Consider the following 22,269-nt stretch of genomic DNA (forward strand, 5'->3'; position numbering starts at 1 on the left):
CAAAAGTGAGCTTTGCCTAGAGCACCAGATAGTTCTAGGGCCGGCCTTCAAATAACAAATCTTTCCCTGGAATTTACTCCAGAGCTGTTTTTATTATTAGCATTTGAACTTGATAGTATAGCAAATAAATTACAGGCTGAGTTAATCTCAATACTGTTGTCTATAGCAAGAACCACAATAGCTGCAAACTGGAAAAATGAGTTTAAATATTCAATTGTGGAATACTCAAATATGGACATATATCGTATTCTCTAAAATAACAGTGAACTTGCAATCCCCTTTTCAGAAAGAAAGTATCATAACTGGCCGGAGAGCCAGTTTGGTGTAGTGGTTATAAGTGTGCAGACTCTTATCTGGGAGAACCGGGTTTGATTCCCCACTCCTCCACTTGCACCTGCTGGAATGGCCTTGGGTCAGCCATAGCTCTGGCAGAGGTTGTCCTTGAAAGGGCAGCAGCTGTGAGAGCCCCTCTCCAGCCCCACCCACCTCACAGGGTGTTTGTTGTGGGGGAGGAAGGTAAAGGAGATTGTGAGCCGCTCTGAGACTCTTCGGAGTGGAGGGCGGGATATAAATCCAATATCTTTGTTAGCATCTGGTATTCTGTGCTACAATTTTTGTCAGAAAAAATATTCTACCTTCTGAACCCTGGTATAGAGATACAGTTCTATTTTGAATGGTGAAAACTATGTTTATACCAGGTGCTTGAAGAATGGCAAAATTACAAAATTTGTGAAATGTGGTCTTACGATTTTAAATATATAGTATCAGGTTTCTAATATTATTTTTGTCTATCTTGTTTTTTGTGGGGAGAATACAACGGGCGTTAGAAATTTGCTATGGGTGAGTTTCATGGCTTTGGCAGGGAAGGAAGGAAAAGATAGAGGAAAGCAAGGTATGTCAAGAAGGCAGCTGTTGGGAAGGTAAATGGAGAAAGTGGGGAAATGTGAGGTAGGTTATCAGAGAAGGGGGTTTCGTCAGAAAAAAAAGATGGGGGGCAAAAGAGATGGGGTAGATTGCTTTCTATCTCCTCCCCCCTCTCTGCAGCGTCTATCTAGAAAAGTGCGGTCTTTCTTCACAATGGAGACCAAAGCAACTTATAAACTTCTCCTCTTCCCTGCTTTTGATCTGCAGAACAAACCTGTGAGGCACATTAGGCTGAAAGTCTGTGACTGGTCTGAAATCACCTCATCAGCTTTCACAGCAAGAAGTTGGGTCTGGCAGACCCCACTCTGAAGTGCCAGCTGCCATGTCACACTGGCTGTCCCTAGCAGGGTTACCAATCCCCAGTTGGGGGCAGGGGATCCCCTGGTTTGGAGGCCCTCCCCCCACTTCAGGGTCATTAGAAAGCGAGGGGGGGGGGGAGACTGTGCTGGACACTTCATTGTACTTAATGATTCCCATAGAGTGTAATGGAGAATTGATCTGTGAGTATCTTGGGCTCTGGTGGGGAACTGATTTTTGAGGTAGAGGCACCAAATTTTCAGCCTAGCATCTGTTGTCTCTCCTAAAAACACCCCCCAGGTTTCAAAAAGATTGGACCAGGAAGTCCAATTCTATGAGCCCCAAAAAGAAGGTGCCTCTCTCCATTATTCCAAATGGAGAGAAGGTATTTAAAAGGCATGTGGTCTCTTGCCAGAACTCCCTTTGGAGTTCAGTTCTGCTTGTCACACCTCTGCTCCCAGCTTTACCCCCAATGTCTCCTCGCTTCACCCCCAAATTCCCCAGATATTTCTTGACTCAGACTTGGAAACCCTATTGCATTGCGGGGGGGGGGGGGGGGTGATCTCATCAGGGTATAATGACTCAGAGTGTACTGTTTTCTTCCGGGGAACTGATAGATGCCAATCTGGAAAGCAGTTGTAGTTCTGAGATTGGCAACAGTGGTTCCCAGGAGGAAATGGCTGGCTTTGGGGTAGAGTCTATGGCATTGTACCTTCTCAAACCCCATCCTCTCCAAGCTCCACCCCTCCAATCTCCAAGAATTTCCCAACCTGGAGTTGCCAACCCTCTCTTTCCCAGCTGACCATCAACCGACCTTTGTTTGCCCCTCTGACTTCAGCTTTCCATCTCCTCCCCTCTTCCCCGCGCCATCTTTCTCCACAGTGGGGAATGAAGCAGCTTATATAATTTTCTTCTCCCCCTTTTGATCCCCACAACCCTGTGAGGTAAGTTAGCCTGAAAGTCTGTGACTGGTCTGAAATCACTCAGTCAGCTTCCCCAGTAGGAACCTGGTTCTGGCAGACCTTGAACCTGAAGTGCTGACTGTCACATCACAGTGGCTGCCAAAGTGATTTTGGGCTGAAACCATGTTATACTTCCACTTCAATGTACTTTAAATATAATTTTAAGAGATGAACTGGGCTATATTTCTTACATATTTACAAAATAACTACAGTACCATCCCGTTCAATCATGCATCAATGAAGTATTTCAGAGATTTTAAAATCACGCCAGAAACTTATTATTTCCTTTACGATCTTAGAACACCATTTATGAATCTTTACTACATCACTGTGCCTTCTACCTTTAAGAAAAAAATATCCAAGACACAGCTGCATGTACTACCTGTAATAGTTTTCTTTAAGTAGAGTTAGTTATCAAGCTTTTTGGAGGGAGTGTTTTGCCAGTAAAATTCTGAAGACTTTTGCATCTAGCTAGAAAAGAGGTTCTGGAATAGCTGGGTCCTAATATAAATGTAATGTAGAGAGCATTTGGCCAGCCAAATCCAGAAGGCTTTTGCATCTGGTTAGGGAAGAGGTTTAGGACTGGCTTGCTCCTAGTATAAATAGAAACACTTAAGTGAGATTGAGAGGTAAGTTCTTGATAATAATCAATATATTTTTAAAAATTACACGTTTAAAATGTTTACGTTATCCACTTCCATCCAGCTTTGTATTGTCGCTTGCTATAATCACCAAGGTTTATTCCAGGATGAGAAATTCTGATGAAAATAGGTTGCAGAGAGCATTTTGCCGGACAAATTCAGAAGGCTTTTGCATCTGGTTAGGGAAGAGGTTTAGGACTGGCTCGCTCCCAATATTAACACTGAATTGTAACAAGAAGCTATTGGAAGAAAATAGAAATACTCCTGAGGAAGACTTTTGATGAAATGAGCCTACATGCAGGTGCTTGTTGGATGGACTTTTCTTTGCAATCTTGCAAAGCTGACCTTCTTTATTATGCTTTTAAAAGGATTTATATGACTTCTTAAAAACGTTTTACTAAATATACTGTTAGCCAGTATATCACTGTGAGGGGTTTTTTTTTTTGTTTTGGTATTTTCTGAACAGGAGCAAGCGGCCAGGCCTAGTTAAGTCATACCAGTCAGGTGGAATCAAAATAGGTCTGGGGTAGTGAGGCTCTGTATTCTTGGTGCTTGGGGGGGCACAGTGGGATGGCTTCTGGCCCCACTGATGGACCTCCTGATGGCACTTGGTTTTTTTGGCCACTGTGTGTCACAGAGTGTTGGACTGGATGGGCATTGGCCTGATCCAACATGACTTCTCTTATGTTCTTATGATGAGGGAGCAGATGTTTTTCAGCAGCTCAATATGAACTCTGCTCCAACATTCATGCATTTCCCCCCAAAAGGTAAGCTCAAGAGAGCTGACACATTTGACCTGCAGAAAATTGGATTCGCAGCAGAACAGTTAGCTGACAGAACTGATGTTCATATTAGAGTATTCAGGCCACCAAACAATTCAGGTACTATTGCTTGGCCCTCTTGGTTTCACTGATCAGTGGTTTGCTCTACTTGCAGTGAAATAACTTGAGAGTTCATCTACAACAAGATTGGCTGGGCAATGGCAGCACTGTGTGTTGCATTTGCGAAGACTTCTGGCCAAATGTGGAATCGCGTTTGTGGTCCCCCCCTATGCTCATAAAAATCCTCAGAATGGGCAGGTGAGTTACATTCATGGAAGCAGCCAGGCACAATTTGTTGCTGAACTTCACAGTATACTACTCCTGAATGCTGCTATCACCATGGGGATGGTGCTTTTGAATGAAGCTGCTACCTTCAAAGGGGATGCTGGGAAACAAAGAATAATATGCTTGCTAGGTCTGAGGCTGGTCATTTTCTTCTTCAGCTTCCTGCTTCAATATTCCGCGCCAAGTACCATGGCTATTCATACAGCTTCTTATTTAAGTGAATTCACATAAAGGTAATGTTTACTATGAAGATAAGCAGCTCCTGATAGTATCTGCTTAGCAACATTACATTTCTTCAAGAGTCTCCATTTGGTTCATCTGTTTCCCGTGATAAATTACAGTGTTCATGTAGAGAAGAAAATTTTGTGGGTTTTTTTAACCTGATGTACCAAATGCTTCATCTAATTTATAATGTATAGCAAATACTGGATATCTAAATGGAGGATGTAATAAACTGCATGAGGGTGGGAATATGCTTGGTGGCCCTGAATTTTAAATAAAGCTAGGTTTGGTGGCAAAATTTTTGTTCTTGTGTATTACAGTTGTATAAACTTCAGTTGACAAAAAGTCAAACCCATTGAGATTTTGTAAACCATGGCATAAAAATGTAAGATTTAAAACTACCATTCAGCTTTGCCTAATAAAGAAAACAAAAAAACTGTGAAAGAAAGAAAGACCAGACCTGGGGCCTTTGGGGGTAGAGCCAGCAGACTTTCCCACTCCCCCTCCCCATAAAAATACATTGCTGTTCCAGGGCTTTTTTTGAGCAGGAACGCACAGAAACGCAGTTCTGACTGCCTTCGTGCCAGAGGGTGTGGCCTAATATGCAAATTAATTCCTGTTGGGCTTTTTCTACAAAGAAGCCCTATGCAAAGCACATCAGGGGGTGCGGCCTAATATGCAAATGAGTTTCTGCTGGGCTTTTTCTACCAAAAAAGCCCTGCCTGTTCTCCTGAATACAGTCTTCATTTCCTTGTTCCCCGGCAGCTGACTGCACTTCCACAAAATTAAAGTGAATACACACTCTCACAAAGTAGCCAAATAAACACAGTTTGTAAGCACACACTTTTGTAATCTCACTGGGGCAATTACTCACTGGAACCATCTGCTGTATTTCAACCAACTTCTTAAGACTAACAGGAAAATGAAAGCAGAGCAGTTCCAAACAAAGGGCCTTTGCTTACCTCTTCCTTTTATACACTCACCAGGAAGCTCCAGGAGCCCTCAACCAATTAGGGGAAGGCTTTCGGTGGCTGTTTCCCTCCTCCTCCCACCCTTAGCCAATGGAACGCAACAGACCTCGATGTCCCAAAGGTTGATGTGGTACTGTCATCAGGGTGCTCCATTTTGGCACCACAAAAATTATTATTATTAATATTAATGTAAAAATAAAAACAGGGAATAATAATAATAATATAGGATGATACCTCTGACATTATTTGGCTGGTGTTTTACGTTTCCCTTCTGGATTCAACCTTCAGAATTCTACCTAGCCTAGTTTTTCTTCAAAGAAGTTCTGCAACAAAGAACGTGAACACACACAGTCTCTCCCCCCACCCACCCGAAAAAGCTCTTGTTCCATTTCAAAGCTCATTGTCCGATATATAACTTCAGCCTTTGTAGACGGAGGTTAAAGAAAACACCGCCCCCCCCCCCCCCATTCAACCATCTAATTTCCTAGATGGCTGAACGCCATTGGATACGCTGGGAGAACAACCCTCTGCAGAGTTACTCCTGAGCAGCCTACTAAAGTCGCAAAGAGTCGGACTCGACTGTGCGACTGAACAACAACAGCCCACTGAGCTGGGGGGGAGGGGGTCAGAGGCGGCGGCCTGCCTAAACTCCGCTCTGTCCTGGACTGGGCGCGGGGAAAGAGCGAAAAGCATTTTCTCTTCGACTGGAGCACGGAAGGGGTTAAAGCAATAGAGCTGTTTGCTAGAGAGGGCAAGCGAGGGAGGGGAGTGGAAAGGCTCTTTTCCTGCTTGTGTATGTTTCCGGCGGGGGGAGGCAGGTTGGTTCTGCATCGCCCTAGAGGGCAGGAGGGGCTTCAGGCAGGTAACAGCGAGGAAAAGCTGTACAACCGGATCCTGGGAAGGTTTACTCACAAGTAAGACACGGGGGTTAGGGGAGGTATAAGCTCTTAAATTTGAAAAAGAGGCATGTTGGTTCTCATGTATAGATTCAGGTTGGGAGCCGGGTTGGTCTGCAGCAGAAGAACAAAAGTTCGAGTCCATGGACACCTTTAACACCAACCGAGTTTTATTAACAGTATAAGCTTTTGCGAGCATGCAGGCTGCTTCAGTTCAATTAAAATGGAAGCTACCAGTCCATACATATAGGCAAAGGTGAGCAAAAAATTTGCATACAGCTTGATGATGATGTTTAACAGGACCAAGCAGGAATAACATGCTTAGTTCTTATGGTTACCATTTGACGAGTTCATTGGGGGGGGGGGGCGGGATAGGGAAGGATATATATCAAAATTGGAGGCTGATGGGCAGGTGTCCCCTCCTTATTTGTGAGATGTTGAGAGTCATAAAATGAGACCCTGTTGTCAAGCTTACCTCTCTTCTTAAGCTTAATGGAGAGTCTCAGTTAAAGACCCTCGGGCTTTAAATGCTTTCAAAGTGTGATTTTTTTTAAAAAAAGTATGTTTTTAATTTGTTGGTTGTCTTGGTGGCCTTTGTGGAAGACTGATGGATGAGATCTGAACTTTTTAAATCAATTCCCAGCCACTGAGGTCTTAGGGAGGCCCAGAATGGAACATATGAAGCTGCCTTATACTGAATCAGACTCTCAGTCCATCAAAGTTGGTATTGTCTACTTAGACTGGCAGCAGTTCTCCAGGGTCTCAAGCTGAGGTTTTTCACACCTACTTGTCTGGACCCTTTTTAGTTGAAGATGCCGGGGATTGAACCTGGGACCTTCTGCTTACCAAGCAGATGCTGTACCACTGAGCCACCATCCTTCCCACACCGGGTCAGGAGGCCCACACCAGGTCAGGAGGGGAGGAATGATTCATGCCAGTTGCTTGCTACACGTTCCAGTTTACATTGAGATGTATCCCGTGGAACAGGCTGATTCGCCAGTCAACTAAAACCCAAGGTGATATCATCTGCAACATACTTTTTATGAGCTAAATAGAGAGGGTTTGCTTTCCTGAAGGACCAAACAGGAATATCTAACAAAGCTCAATACATAATATAGCACAATGACGCTAATTGTGATCTGCAAATTGCAACAATAATGCTTCTTCTGATCCATTGGGCCAATGCTTCACTGTCTCTTGACCAGGATTGGTGATGTAGCTCTTTTCTCTTTTGATTTATTTCTGCCCTTTTGATTTTCTTTCTTCTTCCTCTTCATAGCCACAAAAATAAGGGTATCTGAACACAGTAGGATGCAACCCAAGAGAAAGGGAAGGTGATGGAAGAAGGACCTGGAATAGGCAAGAGATCAAGGGAAAGTGCCCAACCCACCCAGGTTGGAAGTGGTGTTGAATCCTGGGAAAGAGCTGTGCCAGGGATCCTGTCACAGGACACGATGAGTGCAGATGGACGCAACCGATGCTTCCGACAGTTCCGCTACCATGAGGCTGATGGACCCCGAGGTGTTTGCAGCCAACTCCATGCACTTTGCAATCACTGGCTGGAGCCCGAGAGGCACACCAAGAAGCAGATCGTGGACCGGGTGATCATGGAGCAGTTCCTGGCCATCCTTCCCCAGGAAATGCAGTGCTGGGTGACAGAATGTGAGCCAGAGACCAGTTCGCAAGCGGTGGCCCTGGCCGAAGGTTTCCTTCTGAGTCAGGCTGAGGAGAAGAGGCAGGCAGAGCAGGTGAGGGGCTTTCATTCGCTCAGTTCCAGCAAGGACCTTATCTTAAGGTTTGCCTGCCAGATATTTCAACCTTGAGAGAATTCACTGGGCTGGGAAGAAAACCCAACCCTGATTCTTAGCCTTGTGGTTGAACCAGCTCTGCTGGTGGATGCAGGGATGAGGAGTCTGGTAGTGGGACAGGATTCGTCTCCTCAGCCTCTTCCATTTCTTCTCTTACTAGTCTCCCTTCCTGTTGTTTCAGATTTGGGGACCAGCTGTGAAGATGGAAGCAAAGCTCTCTAAGGCAGGAGGAGATCCATTCGAGGAAAGTCAGAGGGCAAAGACCCAGAAGTGTGCCCTGGGTGGCCTGTCAAATGGTAAAGGTGCCTCCTGCCCAGATGGGATTTGGGCACGTAGTCAAGTTGTTGGGTGGAAGATTTGGGACAGAAGAAAAAAAGAGATGCTTTCCTCACTATGCAGACTCAAGTTCTGGGCCTTAGTGCCCCAGGATGTCATGATGGCCACTCCCTGGAAGGGGGAAAAGACAGATTCATGGAATGCCATTACATTCTTATTTACTTGAGTTAAAATATTTTGTATCTCACTTTCTTTCTGTTAGAGGGACTCGAGGTGGCTCCAAAAGGGAAAGAAGACAAATGTGGATGGAGCTATTAGCCATGGTGAATATTGCTGTGAATTGGATGGCCCAGGCTAGCCCAATCTCATCAGAAGCTAATCAGGGTCAGCTCTGGTTCGCATTTGAATGAGAGACCACCAAAGAAGGCCGGGTTGCTGTGCTGAGGCAGGCAATGGCATATCACCCCTGATTGTCTCTTGCCATGAATAACTGTAGGGTCTCCATAACTTGGTTGTGATTTGATGCCACTTCACACACACACATACACGTTCTGCAGCAGTCTGCCTCTGACATAATTGGGCTTCTCAGCCCCTGCTTAAGAGTTTTCCAGGGGTTTTTGCAAGTCACAGAACAAGGATACTGGACTAGTAATGCCAGCCCATATCCTGCCCCCACAAGAGGTTTCAGGGTGGAGCATGAAGTGGACGTGATGTCGTGTTGATGTCCAGCCAAATACCTGGATGTGAAGTCAGAGCATCAGCAGTTGCCCTGAAACCTCTTTGGTGGCACAGAACTTCAGTTGTATTAATATCATGAGCAGTTGCGTTAGAACGGATAAAAGGAAGTACTTCTTTACCCAAAGGGTGATTAACACATGGAATTCACTGCCACAGGAGGTGGTGGCAGCTACAAGCACAAATAGCTTCAAGAGGGGACTAGATAAACATATGGAGCAGACGTCCATCAGTGGCTATTAGCCACAAGGTATAGATGAAACTCTCTGTCTGGGGCATGTGATGCTCTTTATTCTTGGTGCTTGAGGGGGGCAGCAGTGGGAGGGTTTCTAGTGTCCTGACCCCAATGGTGGACTTCCTGATAGCACCTGGGTTTTTTTTTTTTGCCACTGTGTGACAGAGTGTTGGACTGGATGGGCCACTGGCCTGATCCAACATGGCTTCTTTATGCTTTTGTGTTCTTATATCCAGGTTGGGGGCTGGATGTTCTGAGAACATGGAGTTCAATGTGATTTCCAGCCCCTCTTTTTCTCCCTCCAATCCAGACTCAAGGGTTTGTGGGAGGGCCCAGCTGGCAGGAGAATGGAGTGCCTGGGGTTTTGGTCTGATCCAACAAGGATGCTGTAACTTGTTGAGCTCCAGAGTTCACAGGGCATTTCTAACGAAACAAAAAAACATGTGTCATGGGTACCTTGTGATTGTCTTTCACCTCTCCATTAGTTTATTAAAAAGCATTACACATTTAACAAAATGCAGAGTCAAGGCTAGAATTCACCCTTCCAATTTTGTCTCCCTCGCAGGTTGTGAAGAGATGTTGTCAAGCCATCATCTTTACAGTGGAGCACAAATGTCTCCCCCTCTGGCCCAGGTAAGGGGGGATGAATGGGGGACTGCTCCTTTCTCAGGGACATCTTTGCTCCAGCTTTCTGAGCAAGTGAGGCTCTGAACACAACTCCTTGTGCACATAGTAAGCTCTGCATCCTGCACCCTCCCAGAATGCCCCCGTCCATCAAGGCTGTCGTCTCTGCCTGCCATGACCTGTGACAAGGGAATCTGCTTTTGCTTTCAGTCTCCCTTGTCCTTTGAGGAGGTGGCCGTGTATTTCACCGAAGTTGAGTGGGGCCTGCTGAATCCAGGTCAAAAAACTCTTTATACGGAAGTCATGGCGGAGAATTATGGAAATGTGGCCTCTCTGGGTAAGGATCTTCTAACTATAGGTGCTAATTGCTGCCATTGGGATGATGCGTGACTCAAAATATTGAAATGCAGTATGTGGTTGTGAGGCCTGCTAAGCTACTTGCTCCCCCCCCCCCCCCAGGGCCTCCAGGACCTGGGGTGGCACTGAAAATGAAGTTCAGCATGGCTGGAGAGAGTGACCCCAGCTCCCTGGCTAACCCAGGGGCAGCAGTGTTTCGGCCTTCACCCAAGCCAGAGAGGGTGCCATGGCCTGTGGCCAAGGTGGGGCTGAGAGGCCCTCAGAAAGACTGGAAACATATCTTATTATGTAAATTCCCGATTCCCCGAGATAACTATATGAGATGCATTTGCTTGGAAGAAGGATAAATGTTTAGCTGTGAATAGTGTTATAGGATAGATTATAGTTTTAAATATGTGTTGTTTTTGTTGATTTTTCACTATCTGACAGCAATGAAGACCCTGTGAATTTAGGGGGAGGTGTTTGTGAGTTTCCTTCATTGTGCAGGGGGTGGGACTAGATGACCCTAGAGGTCCCTTCCAACACTATGATTCTATCATTGTTATCTGTAGATAGTATTTTTTAAACAATTCAGGAAATAAAATTTATTAATTTAAAAAAAGAGGCTCTGGAAGGGGCCAGATCCTGATTTCTCAGGGGCCATCCTCTACCACATGCCCCTGCCCCAGATGGGATTACAGCCACCCTCTCTGCCTGTGATCAGGAAGGGATCTAACTCCTTTCTTTAGGTTGGAATTTGGGGCTTTGATTTTGACCATGGCTCCATCCCCCCCATAAGAATTTTTCCTCTTCCTCGGATTTTTTTTCTTCCTCATATAAGAACAATAACTTTCTGTCTCTCTGTCAAAGAAGCCAGGAATGGAAGAGAGACTACAGTGGAGAGCAATGGACACTTTGTGTCCAAAGAATGGCTGGAGAGTTTCTCAGGAAGATCTCAGGAGACTCTTTCTTTTCCACATGAGCTGCCTGCCAGTGAGTATCTTTCATGGTTATGTCAAGGAAATTAGCAAGAAATAGCAGGGGACCTTTCCTCTTCACTTCTAGGCAACTCTTGGTTTAGTAGAATGATCAAGTTTGGTAGGTAAGGAGGGCTTCTAGGCCGGATATATGAAGATTTGGGAGCTCCTTCTGGGTCTGAGCTCAGCTGTGGCTATTGATGGGCTGCACTCTCCTTAAATAAAGGACATTCCATGGAGGGGAGGGTTATCTAAGAACAACCCTGCTGGATGAGATCAAAGGCACATTTGCCCTCTCCTACTATGGTCTGCTGGATGTCTTCATTCCTTAGGTGGAGTTGGGTTTGAGTGCTTTCTTCGGAGCTGTTCTACCTTGTAGGGGTGGTGTCCAATTCTTTCTTTCGAGGTGCTCTACCTTGCAGGGATGGCGTCTTGCAGATAGTTCCACTCAAGGAGGACCAGCTTCTGTCAAACCACACAGCATGCTCTGTTGTGGTGAGGGGAATCAATGTTCACCCCACGGGTGTGGAATCGTGTGCTATTTAAGCGATTCCCACTCACCTTGTCAACCCAGTAAGCACAAAGTCAAGTTCTCCTTTGAAGCAGAGTTGGTTGAGCCACAACAGGATAGGGAAAGCCCTGTAGCCCCTTCCTGTCTCCCCAACAGGCAGGTGACTGACTCCTTCCCAAACACTATTTCCCTTCCACCCCCTTCAGGTAGGAAAGCATCTGCTGCAGAAGAACAGACATACACAAACAGAAATAACGGGTATATCTGTCTGATCAGTGTGCCCTGATGTGTGGCTTTCTCCAAGGCCAGCCAGCACTATCTCGCCCTGTCCCCAGGAAAGAGGATTGACAACAATAACAACCGTGTGGTTTTCTAAGGTGCTGCCCAACTAACTTCCTCGCACTTCCCTTCCATCGCTCTGGTCATGCTGTTCCTGTGCATATCTGCATGTTCACTGCGGGTTGCAAGGGTTTGGGGAGGATGGGTCAGGACAAACTCTCCTGGGGTCGGATCTGGACTTTCTGACACTACGTGCTCCTCTAGGGTTGATTTCCAGTGGGGCTTTCTCTGCTGTGTCATTTTGTAATCAGAAAATGACCTTGAGTTCAATAAGCCACTTTTCTGGCTGACCATAAGATGCACTTCTTTCCAGAGAGACAGGTTGACTCTGTGCTTCTAGGAAAGGCAGAAGTGCCTGGATGATTCAGAGATGGCCTAGAGAGCACTTGGAGATAGCAAGAAAATGGCTCTGAATGTAGGTGGACTTACACTGTAGGGCTGCTTTTCTTACTTGTCATTACCTTCCCCCCCCCTAACAAATGGCACCTCTTCCAAAACCATGGGTGTCTCTTTTAAACTGTAGGGTACCCTTTGTGAGTTCCTGGCTCCTCGCTGCCCCATAGCAAGGGTGTTTTTTTTTTCCCCATTTAAAATGTTTTACTGAAAGAAAATGTTTAAAGCCATAATACATAGAAGAAACATAGGAAACAATTGTCAATAAACAATACAATCAAGGAACAAGGCCAAACGTATGCAACTGTAATTAGGAAAAATTTTAAAAGGAGGTGGAGTGGGAAGGAGGAACAAAAAATGGTAGAACAGCAGTACATCACTGTAATCACAAAAACAAACAATTAAAGAAATATAATTAACAATTTCTCGACCTGCAGATAAAAGCTGGAGTAGCAAGTTTTCTTTGTAAGCAATGTGTTTAGCAACGGAGTTAGTATAAAAGGAGTCATAATCAATTTTCTCAAGGATAGGAAACCATTAGCCATGTAGTTTTGATACAGCCTGGTAGGGATCAGATTGATCCTGGCCAGAAGAGCTCTTGTCCATAGTGATATCTCCTCCCTACAGCCTCTATCTAAGAAAAGTGTAGTCTTTCTCTGCAGTGGGGACCAAAGCAACTTACATCATTCTTGTCTTTCCCTTTTCGATCTGCACAACAACCCTATGAGGCAGGTTAGGCTGAAAGTCTACGACTGGTCCGAAATCACCGAGTCAGCTTCCGCAGCAAGAAGTTGGGTCTGGCAGACCCTTCTCTGAAGCACTAGCTGCCACGTCACACCAAGGGGGGTGACCTCAGCAGGGTACAATGACTCAGAATACCATTTTCTCCTGAGGAACTGATATCTGCCCATCTGGAGAACAGTTGTAGTTCTGAGTGATCGCCAGGCCTCACCTGGAAATTGGCAACAATGGATCCCCAGGAGGAAATGGCTGGCTTGGAGGTGGAGTCTATGGCATTATACCTGTCTGAGTTACCATTCTTCCTCAAACCCTACTTTCTCCAAGCTCCAACCCTCAAATCTCCAAGAATTTCTCAAACTGGGGTTGGCAACCCTCTCTCCTTCCTAGCCAATCACTAACCTACATTTATCTGACCTCTCACTTCAGCTTTCCATCTCCTCCCCCCACCCCTCCAACCCAGGTCTTTCTCTAAAGCAGCTTACATCATTTTCCTCTCCCCCTTTTGATCCGCACAACCCTGTGAGGTAGGTTAGGCTGAAAGTCTGTGACTGGCCTAAAATCCTCCATCAGCTTCCACTGTAGGAATCTGGTTCTGGCAGACCCTGCCCTGAAGTGCTGACTGTCACATCATACTGGCTGTCAAAGTATGTGGGCTGAAACCATATGTTATACTTCCATTTCAATGTACTTTAATTATGATCATTTTAAGGTATGAACTGGGCTCTGTTTCTTACATTTATTAAATAACTGCAGCACCATCCCCTTTAATGATACATCAGTGAAGAATTTCAAACATTTTAAAATGATACCAGAAACTTATTCTTTCCCTGAAGTTTTAATGGGACACTATTTATGAATCTTTATTATATCACTGAATCTTTACTATATGTGTGTGTCTTATACCTTTTAAAAAAGAGATATCCAAGACACAGCTGCATGGAGTTACCTAGATTAGTTTTCTTGAAGTAGAGTTAGTTTTCAAGCTTTTTGGAGAGAGTGTTTTGCTAGTAAAATCCAGAAGGCTTTTGCATCTAATGAGAGAAGAGCTTCAAGGACTGGCTTCTAAATTAAACACTTAAGTGGTGTTGAGAGCATTTTGCCATCAAAATTCAGAAGGCTTTTCATTTGGGTAGAAGAGAGGTTCAGGAATAGTTGGCTCCTAATATAAATGTAATGCAGAGAGCATTTGGCACCCAAATCAGGAAAGCTTTTGCATCTGTTTAGAGAAGATGTTAAGGCCCGGCTGGTTCCTGGTATTAACACTGAATTGTAATAAGAAGCTGATAACTTTTAAGAAAATAGGAATACTCCTGAGGAAGACTTTTGATTAAATGAGCCTACGTTGGATGAACTTTTCATTGCAGTCTTGTAAAGTTGAACTTCTTTATAATGTGTTTAAAAGGATTTATATGATTTCTTAAAAATAAGTATACTGTTAGCCAGTATATCACAGTGGTGGTTTTTTTTCTGTTTTCTGAACAGGAGCAAGCAGCCAGGCCTAGTTAAGTCATACCAGTCAGGTGACAACAAAATAGGCCTGCAAAGGGTCTCCTCCCCCCGCCTTTTACTGACAGAACCAATCTTGGCTGTAGGGTTGCCAGTTTCAACTCAGAAAATATCTGGGGACTTGGGTGGTGGAGCCAGGAGACTTTCTCATTCCCCCGCCTCCAAAAACAACAACACTTCTGTTCCCCTGAATACAGTCTTCGTTTACTTGTTCCCCAGCAGCTGAGTGCACTTCACTAATTTGAAGTGTGCACTCATACAAAGCAGCCAAATTAACACAGTTTGCAAGCACACACTTTTGTGATCTCACTGGGGCAATTTACTCACTGGAGCAATTCACTCACCAGAACAATCTGCTGTATTTCAGCCAACAGGAAAATGAAAACAGAGCAGTTCCAAACAAACAGAGGGACTCTGTTCACTTCTCTTCCTTTTATATACTCACCAGGAAGATCCAGGAGCCCTCAGCCAGTTGGAGGAAGGCTCCCTGTGGCTGTTCCCTTCCTCCTACCACCCTCAGCCAATGGAATGCAACAGACCTTGATGGATGGTTTGATGGGGCAAAGGTTGATGCAGTACAGTCCCAACCAATCAGGATGCTCCATTTTGCCACCACGGAAGGGCTTTGATATGTATAGGATAATGAAGTATATGCTTTCAAAATGCTGTTACTCTTTTGCAGTCCCACCAGCAATGAAGGTAGGAAGCGACAGCCTCACAACCCCTCCTACAAAGAGTGGAGTATTGTTTGTTGAAGTCAGAAATGCACAAGGGGAAAGCAAACTTGTATTTTTGGGTGATTGAAAACCAACTCCTTTGTGGCTCTCATCACATCTTGAAGGACACTCTCTGTGTAGTTGCAGGACTGGATATCTTGATAACTTCTTGTATTTAATCATAACCAGAGAATCAAAAGACATGCTCAGCACATCAAGTGGGACTAGTGAGGGAACAAATCTTTGTCACTTTCCCCCTTGATGTACATTCTGCGGGAGGGGGGGATTGGAGGAATAGGCAGAATATGAACTCAGTGCTATGGGAGGGCCTAGACCAAGCCAAAAGAACTGCGTTAACAAATTGAATAAATATCTCATACCACTGAAAGTCTCTTATGATGTCATTTATATACTCAAGTACATGGATACAGACATACAAAAATATTCTTAGATGTCACTATCAAACAATATATGAATTTGTCACGCCCTGGCTCCCTAGATGGCGGGCCCCCTGTGGAGGCTGTTGTTCCATCTTCCCAGAGTCCCTCTCCTGAAGGCGGCCAGGGGGTCTCTGAATGGGGATGACAAGGGTGTGGTGTCATCCCATCCACTGAAAGGGCCTGGCCTGGTGGTCCTTCAGGGTGGCTCCAGCTCCTTATCGGGGCCCTGCCTCTTCTTCAGCTGGCTGGCCAACGTCACGATCTGCCTCTTTTCGGCCAGCTGGACAACACCATGGCGTTCTAGCTGGCTGGCTCACCTCCCTTCCTGGTGGGTGCTTGGGTCATGGGGCTCGATGGTTTGGGATCATTTGGCTCACCTGGAGGGAAGGGGTGCTGTTGCACGAGTCCCACCCGGGGAATTGTTGGGACAGAATTGCACAAAAGTATCTCTGTAGTTTTGACTGCATATGTCAGAAATATAGACAAAGAATGAAAGGCTTGCTTTCAGTGTGGTCCAATATAAAGAAGTTTTCATCCAAAAAGAAATGGTTCAGTCTCTTGCTGGCTTCTCTCTCCTCTCAATACGCCCGCTAGCTTACAAGAAGCTGTGTTTCACTTCCATTGCTTTCTCAAGGGCTGATTTAAACCTTACGGCATGCTGTGGTGTTCTAAGATGTCCTTAGATAGAAAATGTCTTCCGAATATTCTATCCACAGGAAGCTGGAAAAACAGCCCAGGGCCAAGAGAGCCCACCTGCGGCCTATGCGGGTGCTGTGGCCCCAGAATGAGGCAAGCCAGCACCTCCCAAGAGAGGGGCATGACCCAGAAGGGGAACAGGATGACTAAAACCTGGCCATCCCCATACTGAGCCCCCAGCAGCCTTCAAGAGAGGGACATGGGAAGGTGGGATGACAGCCACCGGAGGGGCCCATCAACCAGGGAACCGGGGAGTGACAAATTCATATATTGTTTGATGGTGATGGGTAAGAATATTTCTGTATATCTATATCCGTGTATCCATGTATTATTGAGTATATAAATGACATAAGTGATTTTCAGTGGTTTATGATATTTATATAATTGGTTAGCACAGTTCTTTTGGCTTGTTCTGGGTCATTACTGTGTGTTCACTGATATTGCTACACTATGGGAGGGCCTGGCAGGTGTGACCAGTGGCTGAGTTTCAGAGGAAGGAAAATCTTACTGAGGACTTACTCACCTATTCATGAGCAGGGCCTAGCTGGTGGCTTGGCTTCTTGCTTGGGTGCTGATGAAGACTCTCTTTATTCCAGCAGCAGATGCAGAGGAGACAGCTGGGGAATTCCAGGGATTCTCTTTGGAAAATGCCAAGAATGAAGATGCTGAAGGAAAGTTGGGAGATGGAGATGTAGCACAGAGGCAGGAGCAAAGCCATGCAGGTAAGAGGAGGAATAAGCCCATTTCTTGCCAAGGAGGGGTTTTCCATGAAATCCCAGACCAAGACAGGTCATGAAAGAAAAAGAGAGAGAAAGGGAGGGAGGCCTGCATGGGAACCAGTAAATCCTCTCCAAGGAAAAAAGTGGAATAAAATTGTGGCCTTCGCAGACACCTTCAGTCAAAGAAAGAACGTCATTAGACACCAGTTCCCTTAGGAGAGAAACCGTATAATCACTTGAAGTACAGAAAGAGCGTCTATGGGAAAACAGTCCAGGTGAGCACTATAGGAAAAAAAAGGGGCTCCCTGCGTTTAAGCAAAACATTCTGCACTAAAATGAATTCAAACAGCCCGCAGAAAAATAAATCAGAGTGCACACAGGCACTTTTAAAGTGCACGCAGGCACTTTTTAAAGGTTAAGAGTCTGCTTTTGACGCATAAACCAAAATCATGAGACGACGGTCTGTAATGAATTCTTTCATCCAGATCACACACAGACACTTAAATTATCCCACTTCACAGTCTTTCATATTTAGTCCACTATTGTTTCAATGAGGTGTTAGGACAAAGAAGAAGTTCATCCACATAAAGCCAGTCCATGTTAGCTGGTGTCAAATGTTTCGTTGCCTTTTTCAAGACTGATGACTTTTAAGCGGAAATGTGGAAAAAATGTTTAAATTCATTTTAGTGAAGACTGTTTGGGAAAAGAGGTTATGCCAAAGTGCCTGCGTGCACTCTTGTGTTTCATATTGCAGTCTGTTTAAAGGTAGAAGCTTTGGAATACTAAAGTGCCTGTGTGCACATTTATATTTTTCATCTTAGATTATTTAGAAATAGAGTCTACTCAGAAGTGAAGGCCACAGGGTTTTTCCTATCACATACTTTTTTTCCTGTAATAAAGATTTTGCTAGTATAGTTTCACCCTGATGTTTCTTCTAATATAGTCTTACTTCTGGTGGAACTGTCCTGCTCTCACCTGCAGGCCCTGTTCCTTTTAAACTCAGAATTGAGGTTTTGCTCAGTTCAAATCTGCATCCCAAAGTGCATTTCTTCCCACTTCACATCTAAGACATCATACAGATGGGAAGTTGTACAAATGGTCAGAGTCCCAAACAAGGTTCTCTGATGCAGGTTTAATGTACCTTTATTGTACACTTCAGTGTACGTTAGGATGAAGCCACTGAAATATTTGGAGTGCCTGGATGGAAGTTCAGGTGCAGATTAGATCTCCTTGTGTGGGTTCTAAAAGGATCTCTCTCTCTTTATTCCTTCAGGAGATGATCAGTGGGCTGAGGAGGATGAGGAACAGCATCTTTTATCACCAGATGAAATCCAGAATGAAGATATGAGGGGAAATGTCAGGAATCACGTAAGACCTAAGAGGCAGAAAGTCAGCCATGTGGTCAAGAAGAGGAGTAAACCCATTCCTCGCCAAGGGGGGGATTTCCAAGAGGTTGTGCACATGTTGGAAGAAACAGTCAATGGCTTGGAGTGCGGAAAGAACATTTTAGGTCAAACACAATGTAACGTCCATTTAGAAATGCATAGTGGAAATAGCACCCATCAATCCCTGGAGAGTGGAGAGACCATGATTCACAGAGCAGACCTTTGTAAACATCAAAGATCACATATAGGAGAGAACCTTTATAGGTACTCAGACTGTGCCAAGAGCTTTTCAGAGAAATCAGACCTTGACAAACACCAAAGCACACATTCAACAGAGAAGCAATTTATCTACTCAGAGACTGGAATGGCATTCTCTGATGGAAGAAAGCATAATGTACACTTCCCAAAACCCAGTATAATGAAGGCGCATAAATGTTTTCAGTGTGGAAAGTACTTCAGAAACAGATCACATCTCATTGTGCACCAAAAGATCCACAGAGAGGAGAAACTGTTTGAACTTTCAGAGTGTGGGAAAAGATTCAATCATAGCAACAGTTTACAACAGCATAGACAAACCCACGCACGGGAGAAGCCTTTTGAATGCTCAGAGTGTGGAAAGAGATTCATCTGGCATGGCCATCTTAAAGAGCATCAACAAACTCACACAGGAGAGAAGCCCTTTGAAAGCTCAGAGTGTGGGAAGAGATTAATTCGCAGTACCATTTTTCAAAAACATCTTAAAATCCACACAGGGGAGAAGCTGTTTGAATGTTCAGAGTGTGGGAAGAAATTCCGTCGAAGTGACAGTCTTCAAGAGCATCAACGAACCCACACAGGGGAGAAGCCCTTTGAATGCTCACTGTGTGGGAACACATTCACTCAGAGAAGCCATTTATATCATCACCTAAGAATCCACACAGGGGAGAAGCCTTTTGAATGCTTTGAGTGTGGGAGGATGTTCAGTCGAAGTGACAGTCTTCAGCACCATCAGTGGACCCACGCAGGGGAGAAGCCCTTTGAATGCTCAGAGTGTGGGAAGAGATTCATGCAAAGGGGCACTCTTCAGAATCATCAAAGAACCCACACAGGGGAGAATCCCTTTGAATGGTCAGAGTGTGGAAAGAGATTCATGCACATTGGCACTCTTCAGAAGCATCAACGAATTCACACAAGGGAGAAGCCCTTTGAATGCTCAGAGTGTGGGAGGAGATTCGTGCACAGGGGCACTCTTCAACAGCATCAGCGAACCCACACAGGGGAGAAGCCCTTTGAATGCTCAGAGTGTGGGAAGAAATTCATGTACAGTGGCGCTCTTCAGAAGCATCAACGAACCCACACAGGGGAGAAGCCTTTTGAATGCTCAGAATGTGGGAAGAGATTCAATCGGAGTAGTTCTCTTCAACAGCATCAACAAACCCACACAGGGGAGAGGCCGTTTGAATGCTCAGAATGTGGGAAGAGATTCAGTCGGAAAGGCACACTTCAACAACATCAACAAACCCACTCAGTGGAGAAACCATTTCAATGCTCAGAGTGTGGGAAGACATTCACTCGGTGTGCCAATCTTCGAGGACATCAAAAAACCCATACAGGGGAGAAGCCCTTTGAATGCTTAGAGTGTGGGAAGAAATTTTTTTCAAGTGGTACTCTTCAAAAGCATCAACGATACCACAAAGGGAAGAAACTTTTGAATGTTTAGAGTATGGGAAGACATTTATTTGGGTGGCACTCTTTAAGATCATCAGCGAACCTACACAAGAGAGAAGCCCTTTGAATATGCAGAGTGATTCAGCTGGCGTGGTGTGCTTCAACAGCAAACCGGCACAGAACAAGGTTTTTGAATGTTCAGAATGTGGAAAGCTACTTAGAGTGGCATTCTTCAACAGCATCTATGAACCCATGTAGGGGAGAAGCCCTTTTGAAGGCTCAGAGTGTGTGAAGAAATTCAGTCACAATGATACTATTTAACAATATCTAAGATGACATACAGAAGAGAAGCCTGTTGAATGCTCAGGGAGTGTGAAAACATTCAGTTATAGTAGCACTCTTCATCTTCCACACAGCCTACACAGGTGAGTGTGCAAACAGATTCAGTCAGAGTGGCACTCTTCAACAACATCAAAGGGGGGAGGAGCTCAAGATGGCGACGGAGAAGCTCCTCTCCCCTTCCTTATTTTTCTGGCTGCTTTGAGGTACATTATCCACTCAATTCACAGAACTAAGTTTTGGATAAGGCTGTCGAACAAGGGGAGTAATTAATTATCTTGAGGTGTTTTTCTTCGTGTCCAATTTACAGGAAAACATCTAAACATGCCACAGGCTCTGAAAGAGTCAGAGGACAGCTTGAAACAACATACAACAATGAAAGTTTCTGTTTAATGAAGTAGTTTGTCATATCTTTATGACTGTGTGGGACTAATAGCTGCTGGTGTTTTCATTAGGCTTCTTCTCAAGGACATTTGTATTGTTAGGAGTGCTTGATCTTTCTGCCTGACGTAACTTCTACACCCAACGACTGGAATTATCTTCTAAACAAACTGTGTTTAACTGCAGGAGGAGCAAAATAAATACAAAGATATGTTAGTATGTAAACACTCTTATGAGTTTGGGGATTTAACTTCTGCTCCAGTGTCTAAGCAAAGTAAATTTGCCATTACTAACAGTCCCTATACAATGTCTCTACTTCAAACCAGTTTGTAGCCCTAACCACCATATCAGAGGATTTTATATATTTATTTATGGAATACCTCTACCAATTTCTATATCAGCATTCAGTTGCGTTCCAACTGAATGCTGATAGAAATTGGTAGAGGCGTTCTATAAATATATATAAAAAAATACAAGGAAGCTGGGAAATTTTGGCACTTCAAGCCTACTGAACCTATGAATGTGGCAAGACGGTCCCTTGAAGAAGGATAGTATATCCAAAATGAAATTGGATCGGTTCTTTTTTCTTGTTGGACTTGCTAAAAAATCATTCTGGACTTTGGACAGTAGCTATGTTGTGCAGTGGAAGATTTTTCAATTGCATTAGTTTATGTAAGCTTAAGGTGTTTTGTTGTATGTAGTTCGTATTACACATTGCTACTAATTTGTAAACTGAGAGAGTGTGTTTCTTTCAAGTTATTGTACCTCCGTAGTCCCAACTATTTTTGGTGTCCCTCGATTGCAGCTGGCGATCTGAGCACTGGGGGGCCTCCACACGAGTGCAGCTGGGTCTCCCAAGCACAGCAGGAGACCTGGGCATTGGGAGGCCTCTGTGGGAGTGTGGTTCAGTCCCCTGAGTGCAGCAGATGATCCGGGCACCATTTGATCTCTAGTTCCTCTACCTCTTTGAAACCCAGCTTGTCCTTCTGGTAGTTCTCTATCCATGTACTGCTGAAGCCTAGCTTGTAAGATCTTGAACATGGCCTTGCTAGCATGTGAAATGAGTACAATTGTGCGATAGTCTGGATATTCTTTGGCATTGCCCTTCTTTGGGATTGGAATATAAACTGACCTTTTCCACGTCTGTGGCCACAGTTGTGTTTTCCAGATTTGCTGGCATATTGAGTGCAGCATCATTGTAAATCAAATAAGTAACAGGCAGCGCTTCTGAGAGCCAGTTTGGTGTAGTGGTTAAGTGTGCGGATTCTTATCTGGGAGAACCGGGTTTGATTCCCCACTCCTCCACTTGCAGCTGCTGGAATAGCCTTGGGTCAGCCATAGCTCTCACACAATTGTCCTTGAAAGGGCAGCCGCTGTGAGAGCCCTCTCAGCCCCACCCACCTCACAGGGTGTCTTTTGTGGGGGAGAAGATATAGGAGATTGTAA

At 44.7% G+C, this 22,269-nt stretch overlaps 1 protein-coding gene and 1 pseudogene across 1 annotated transcript; both read left to right on the forward strand.

Moving 5' to 3' along the window:
* The first annotated feature begins 3,512 nt into the window (after window positions 1-3,512).
* LOC132571133 (tumor suppressor candidate 3-like) lies at window positions 3,513-4,604 on the forward strand (annotated as a pseudogene).
* Window positions 4,605-5,910: 1,306 nt separating this feature from the next.
* On the forward strand, window positions 5,911-21,559 carry LOC132571047 (zinc finger protein 420-like). The gene is made up of 8 exons (XM_060237678.1): window positions 5,911-6,037; window positions 7,299-7,767; window positions 8,009-8,123; window positions 9,639-9,706; window positions 9,908-10,034; window positions 10,904-11,026; window positions 16,949-17,074; window positions 18,345-21,559. Exons 2-8 carry the CDS (start codon window positions 7,357-7,359, stop codon window positions 20,153-20,155), a joined length of 2,781 nt encoding a protein of 926 aa, XP_060093661.1. The 5' UTR covers window positions 5,911-6,037; window positions 7,299-7,356; the 3' UTR covers window positions 20,156-21,559.
* Window positions 21,560-22,269: the final 710 nt, after the last annotated feature.

Source organism: Heteronotia binoei, chromosome 5, assembly GCF_032191835.1.
Source record: "Heteronotia binoei isolate CCM8104 ecotype False Entrance Well chromosome 5, APGP_CSIRO_Hbin_v1, whole genome shotgun sequence".
Taxonomy (NCBI): domain Eukaryota; kingdom Metazoa; phylum Chordata; class Lepidosauria; order Squamata; family Gekkonidae; genus Heteronotia; species Heteronotia binoei.

What these genes read in the sequence shown, in the direction of transcription:
- LOC132571047 (XM_060237678.1), top strand. Translation starts at nt 7,357, where the DNA reads ATGGAAGAAGGACCTGGAATAGGCAAGAGATCAAGGGAAAGTGCCCAA. An exon ending in CCTGGGTGGCCTGTCAAATG is followed by an intron (nt 8,124 to 9,638) that starts GTAAAGGTGCCT and finishes TCTCCCTCGCAG; the next exon opens with GTTGTGAAGAGATGTTGTCA. An exon ending in TGTCTCCCCCTCTGGCCCAG is followed by an intron (nt 9,707 to 9,907) that starts GTAAGGGGGGAT and finishes TTTTGCTTTCAG; the next exon opens with TCTCCCTTGTCCTTTGAGGA.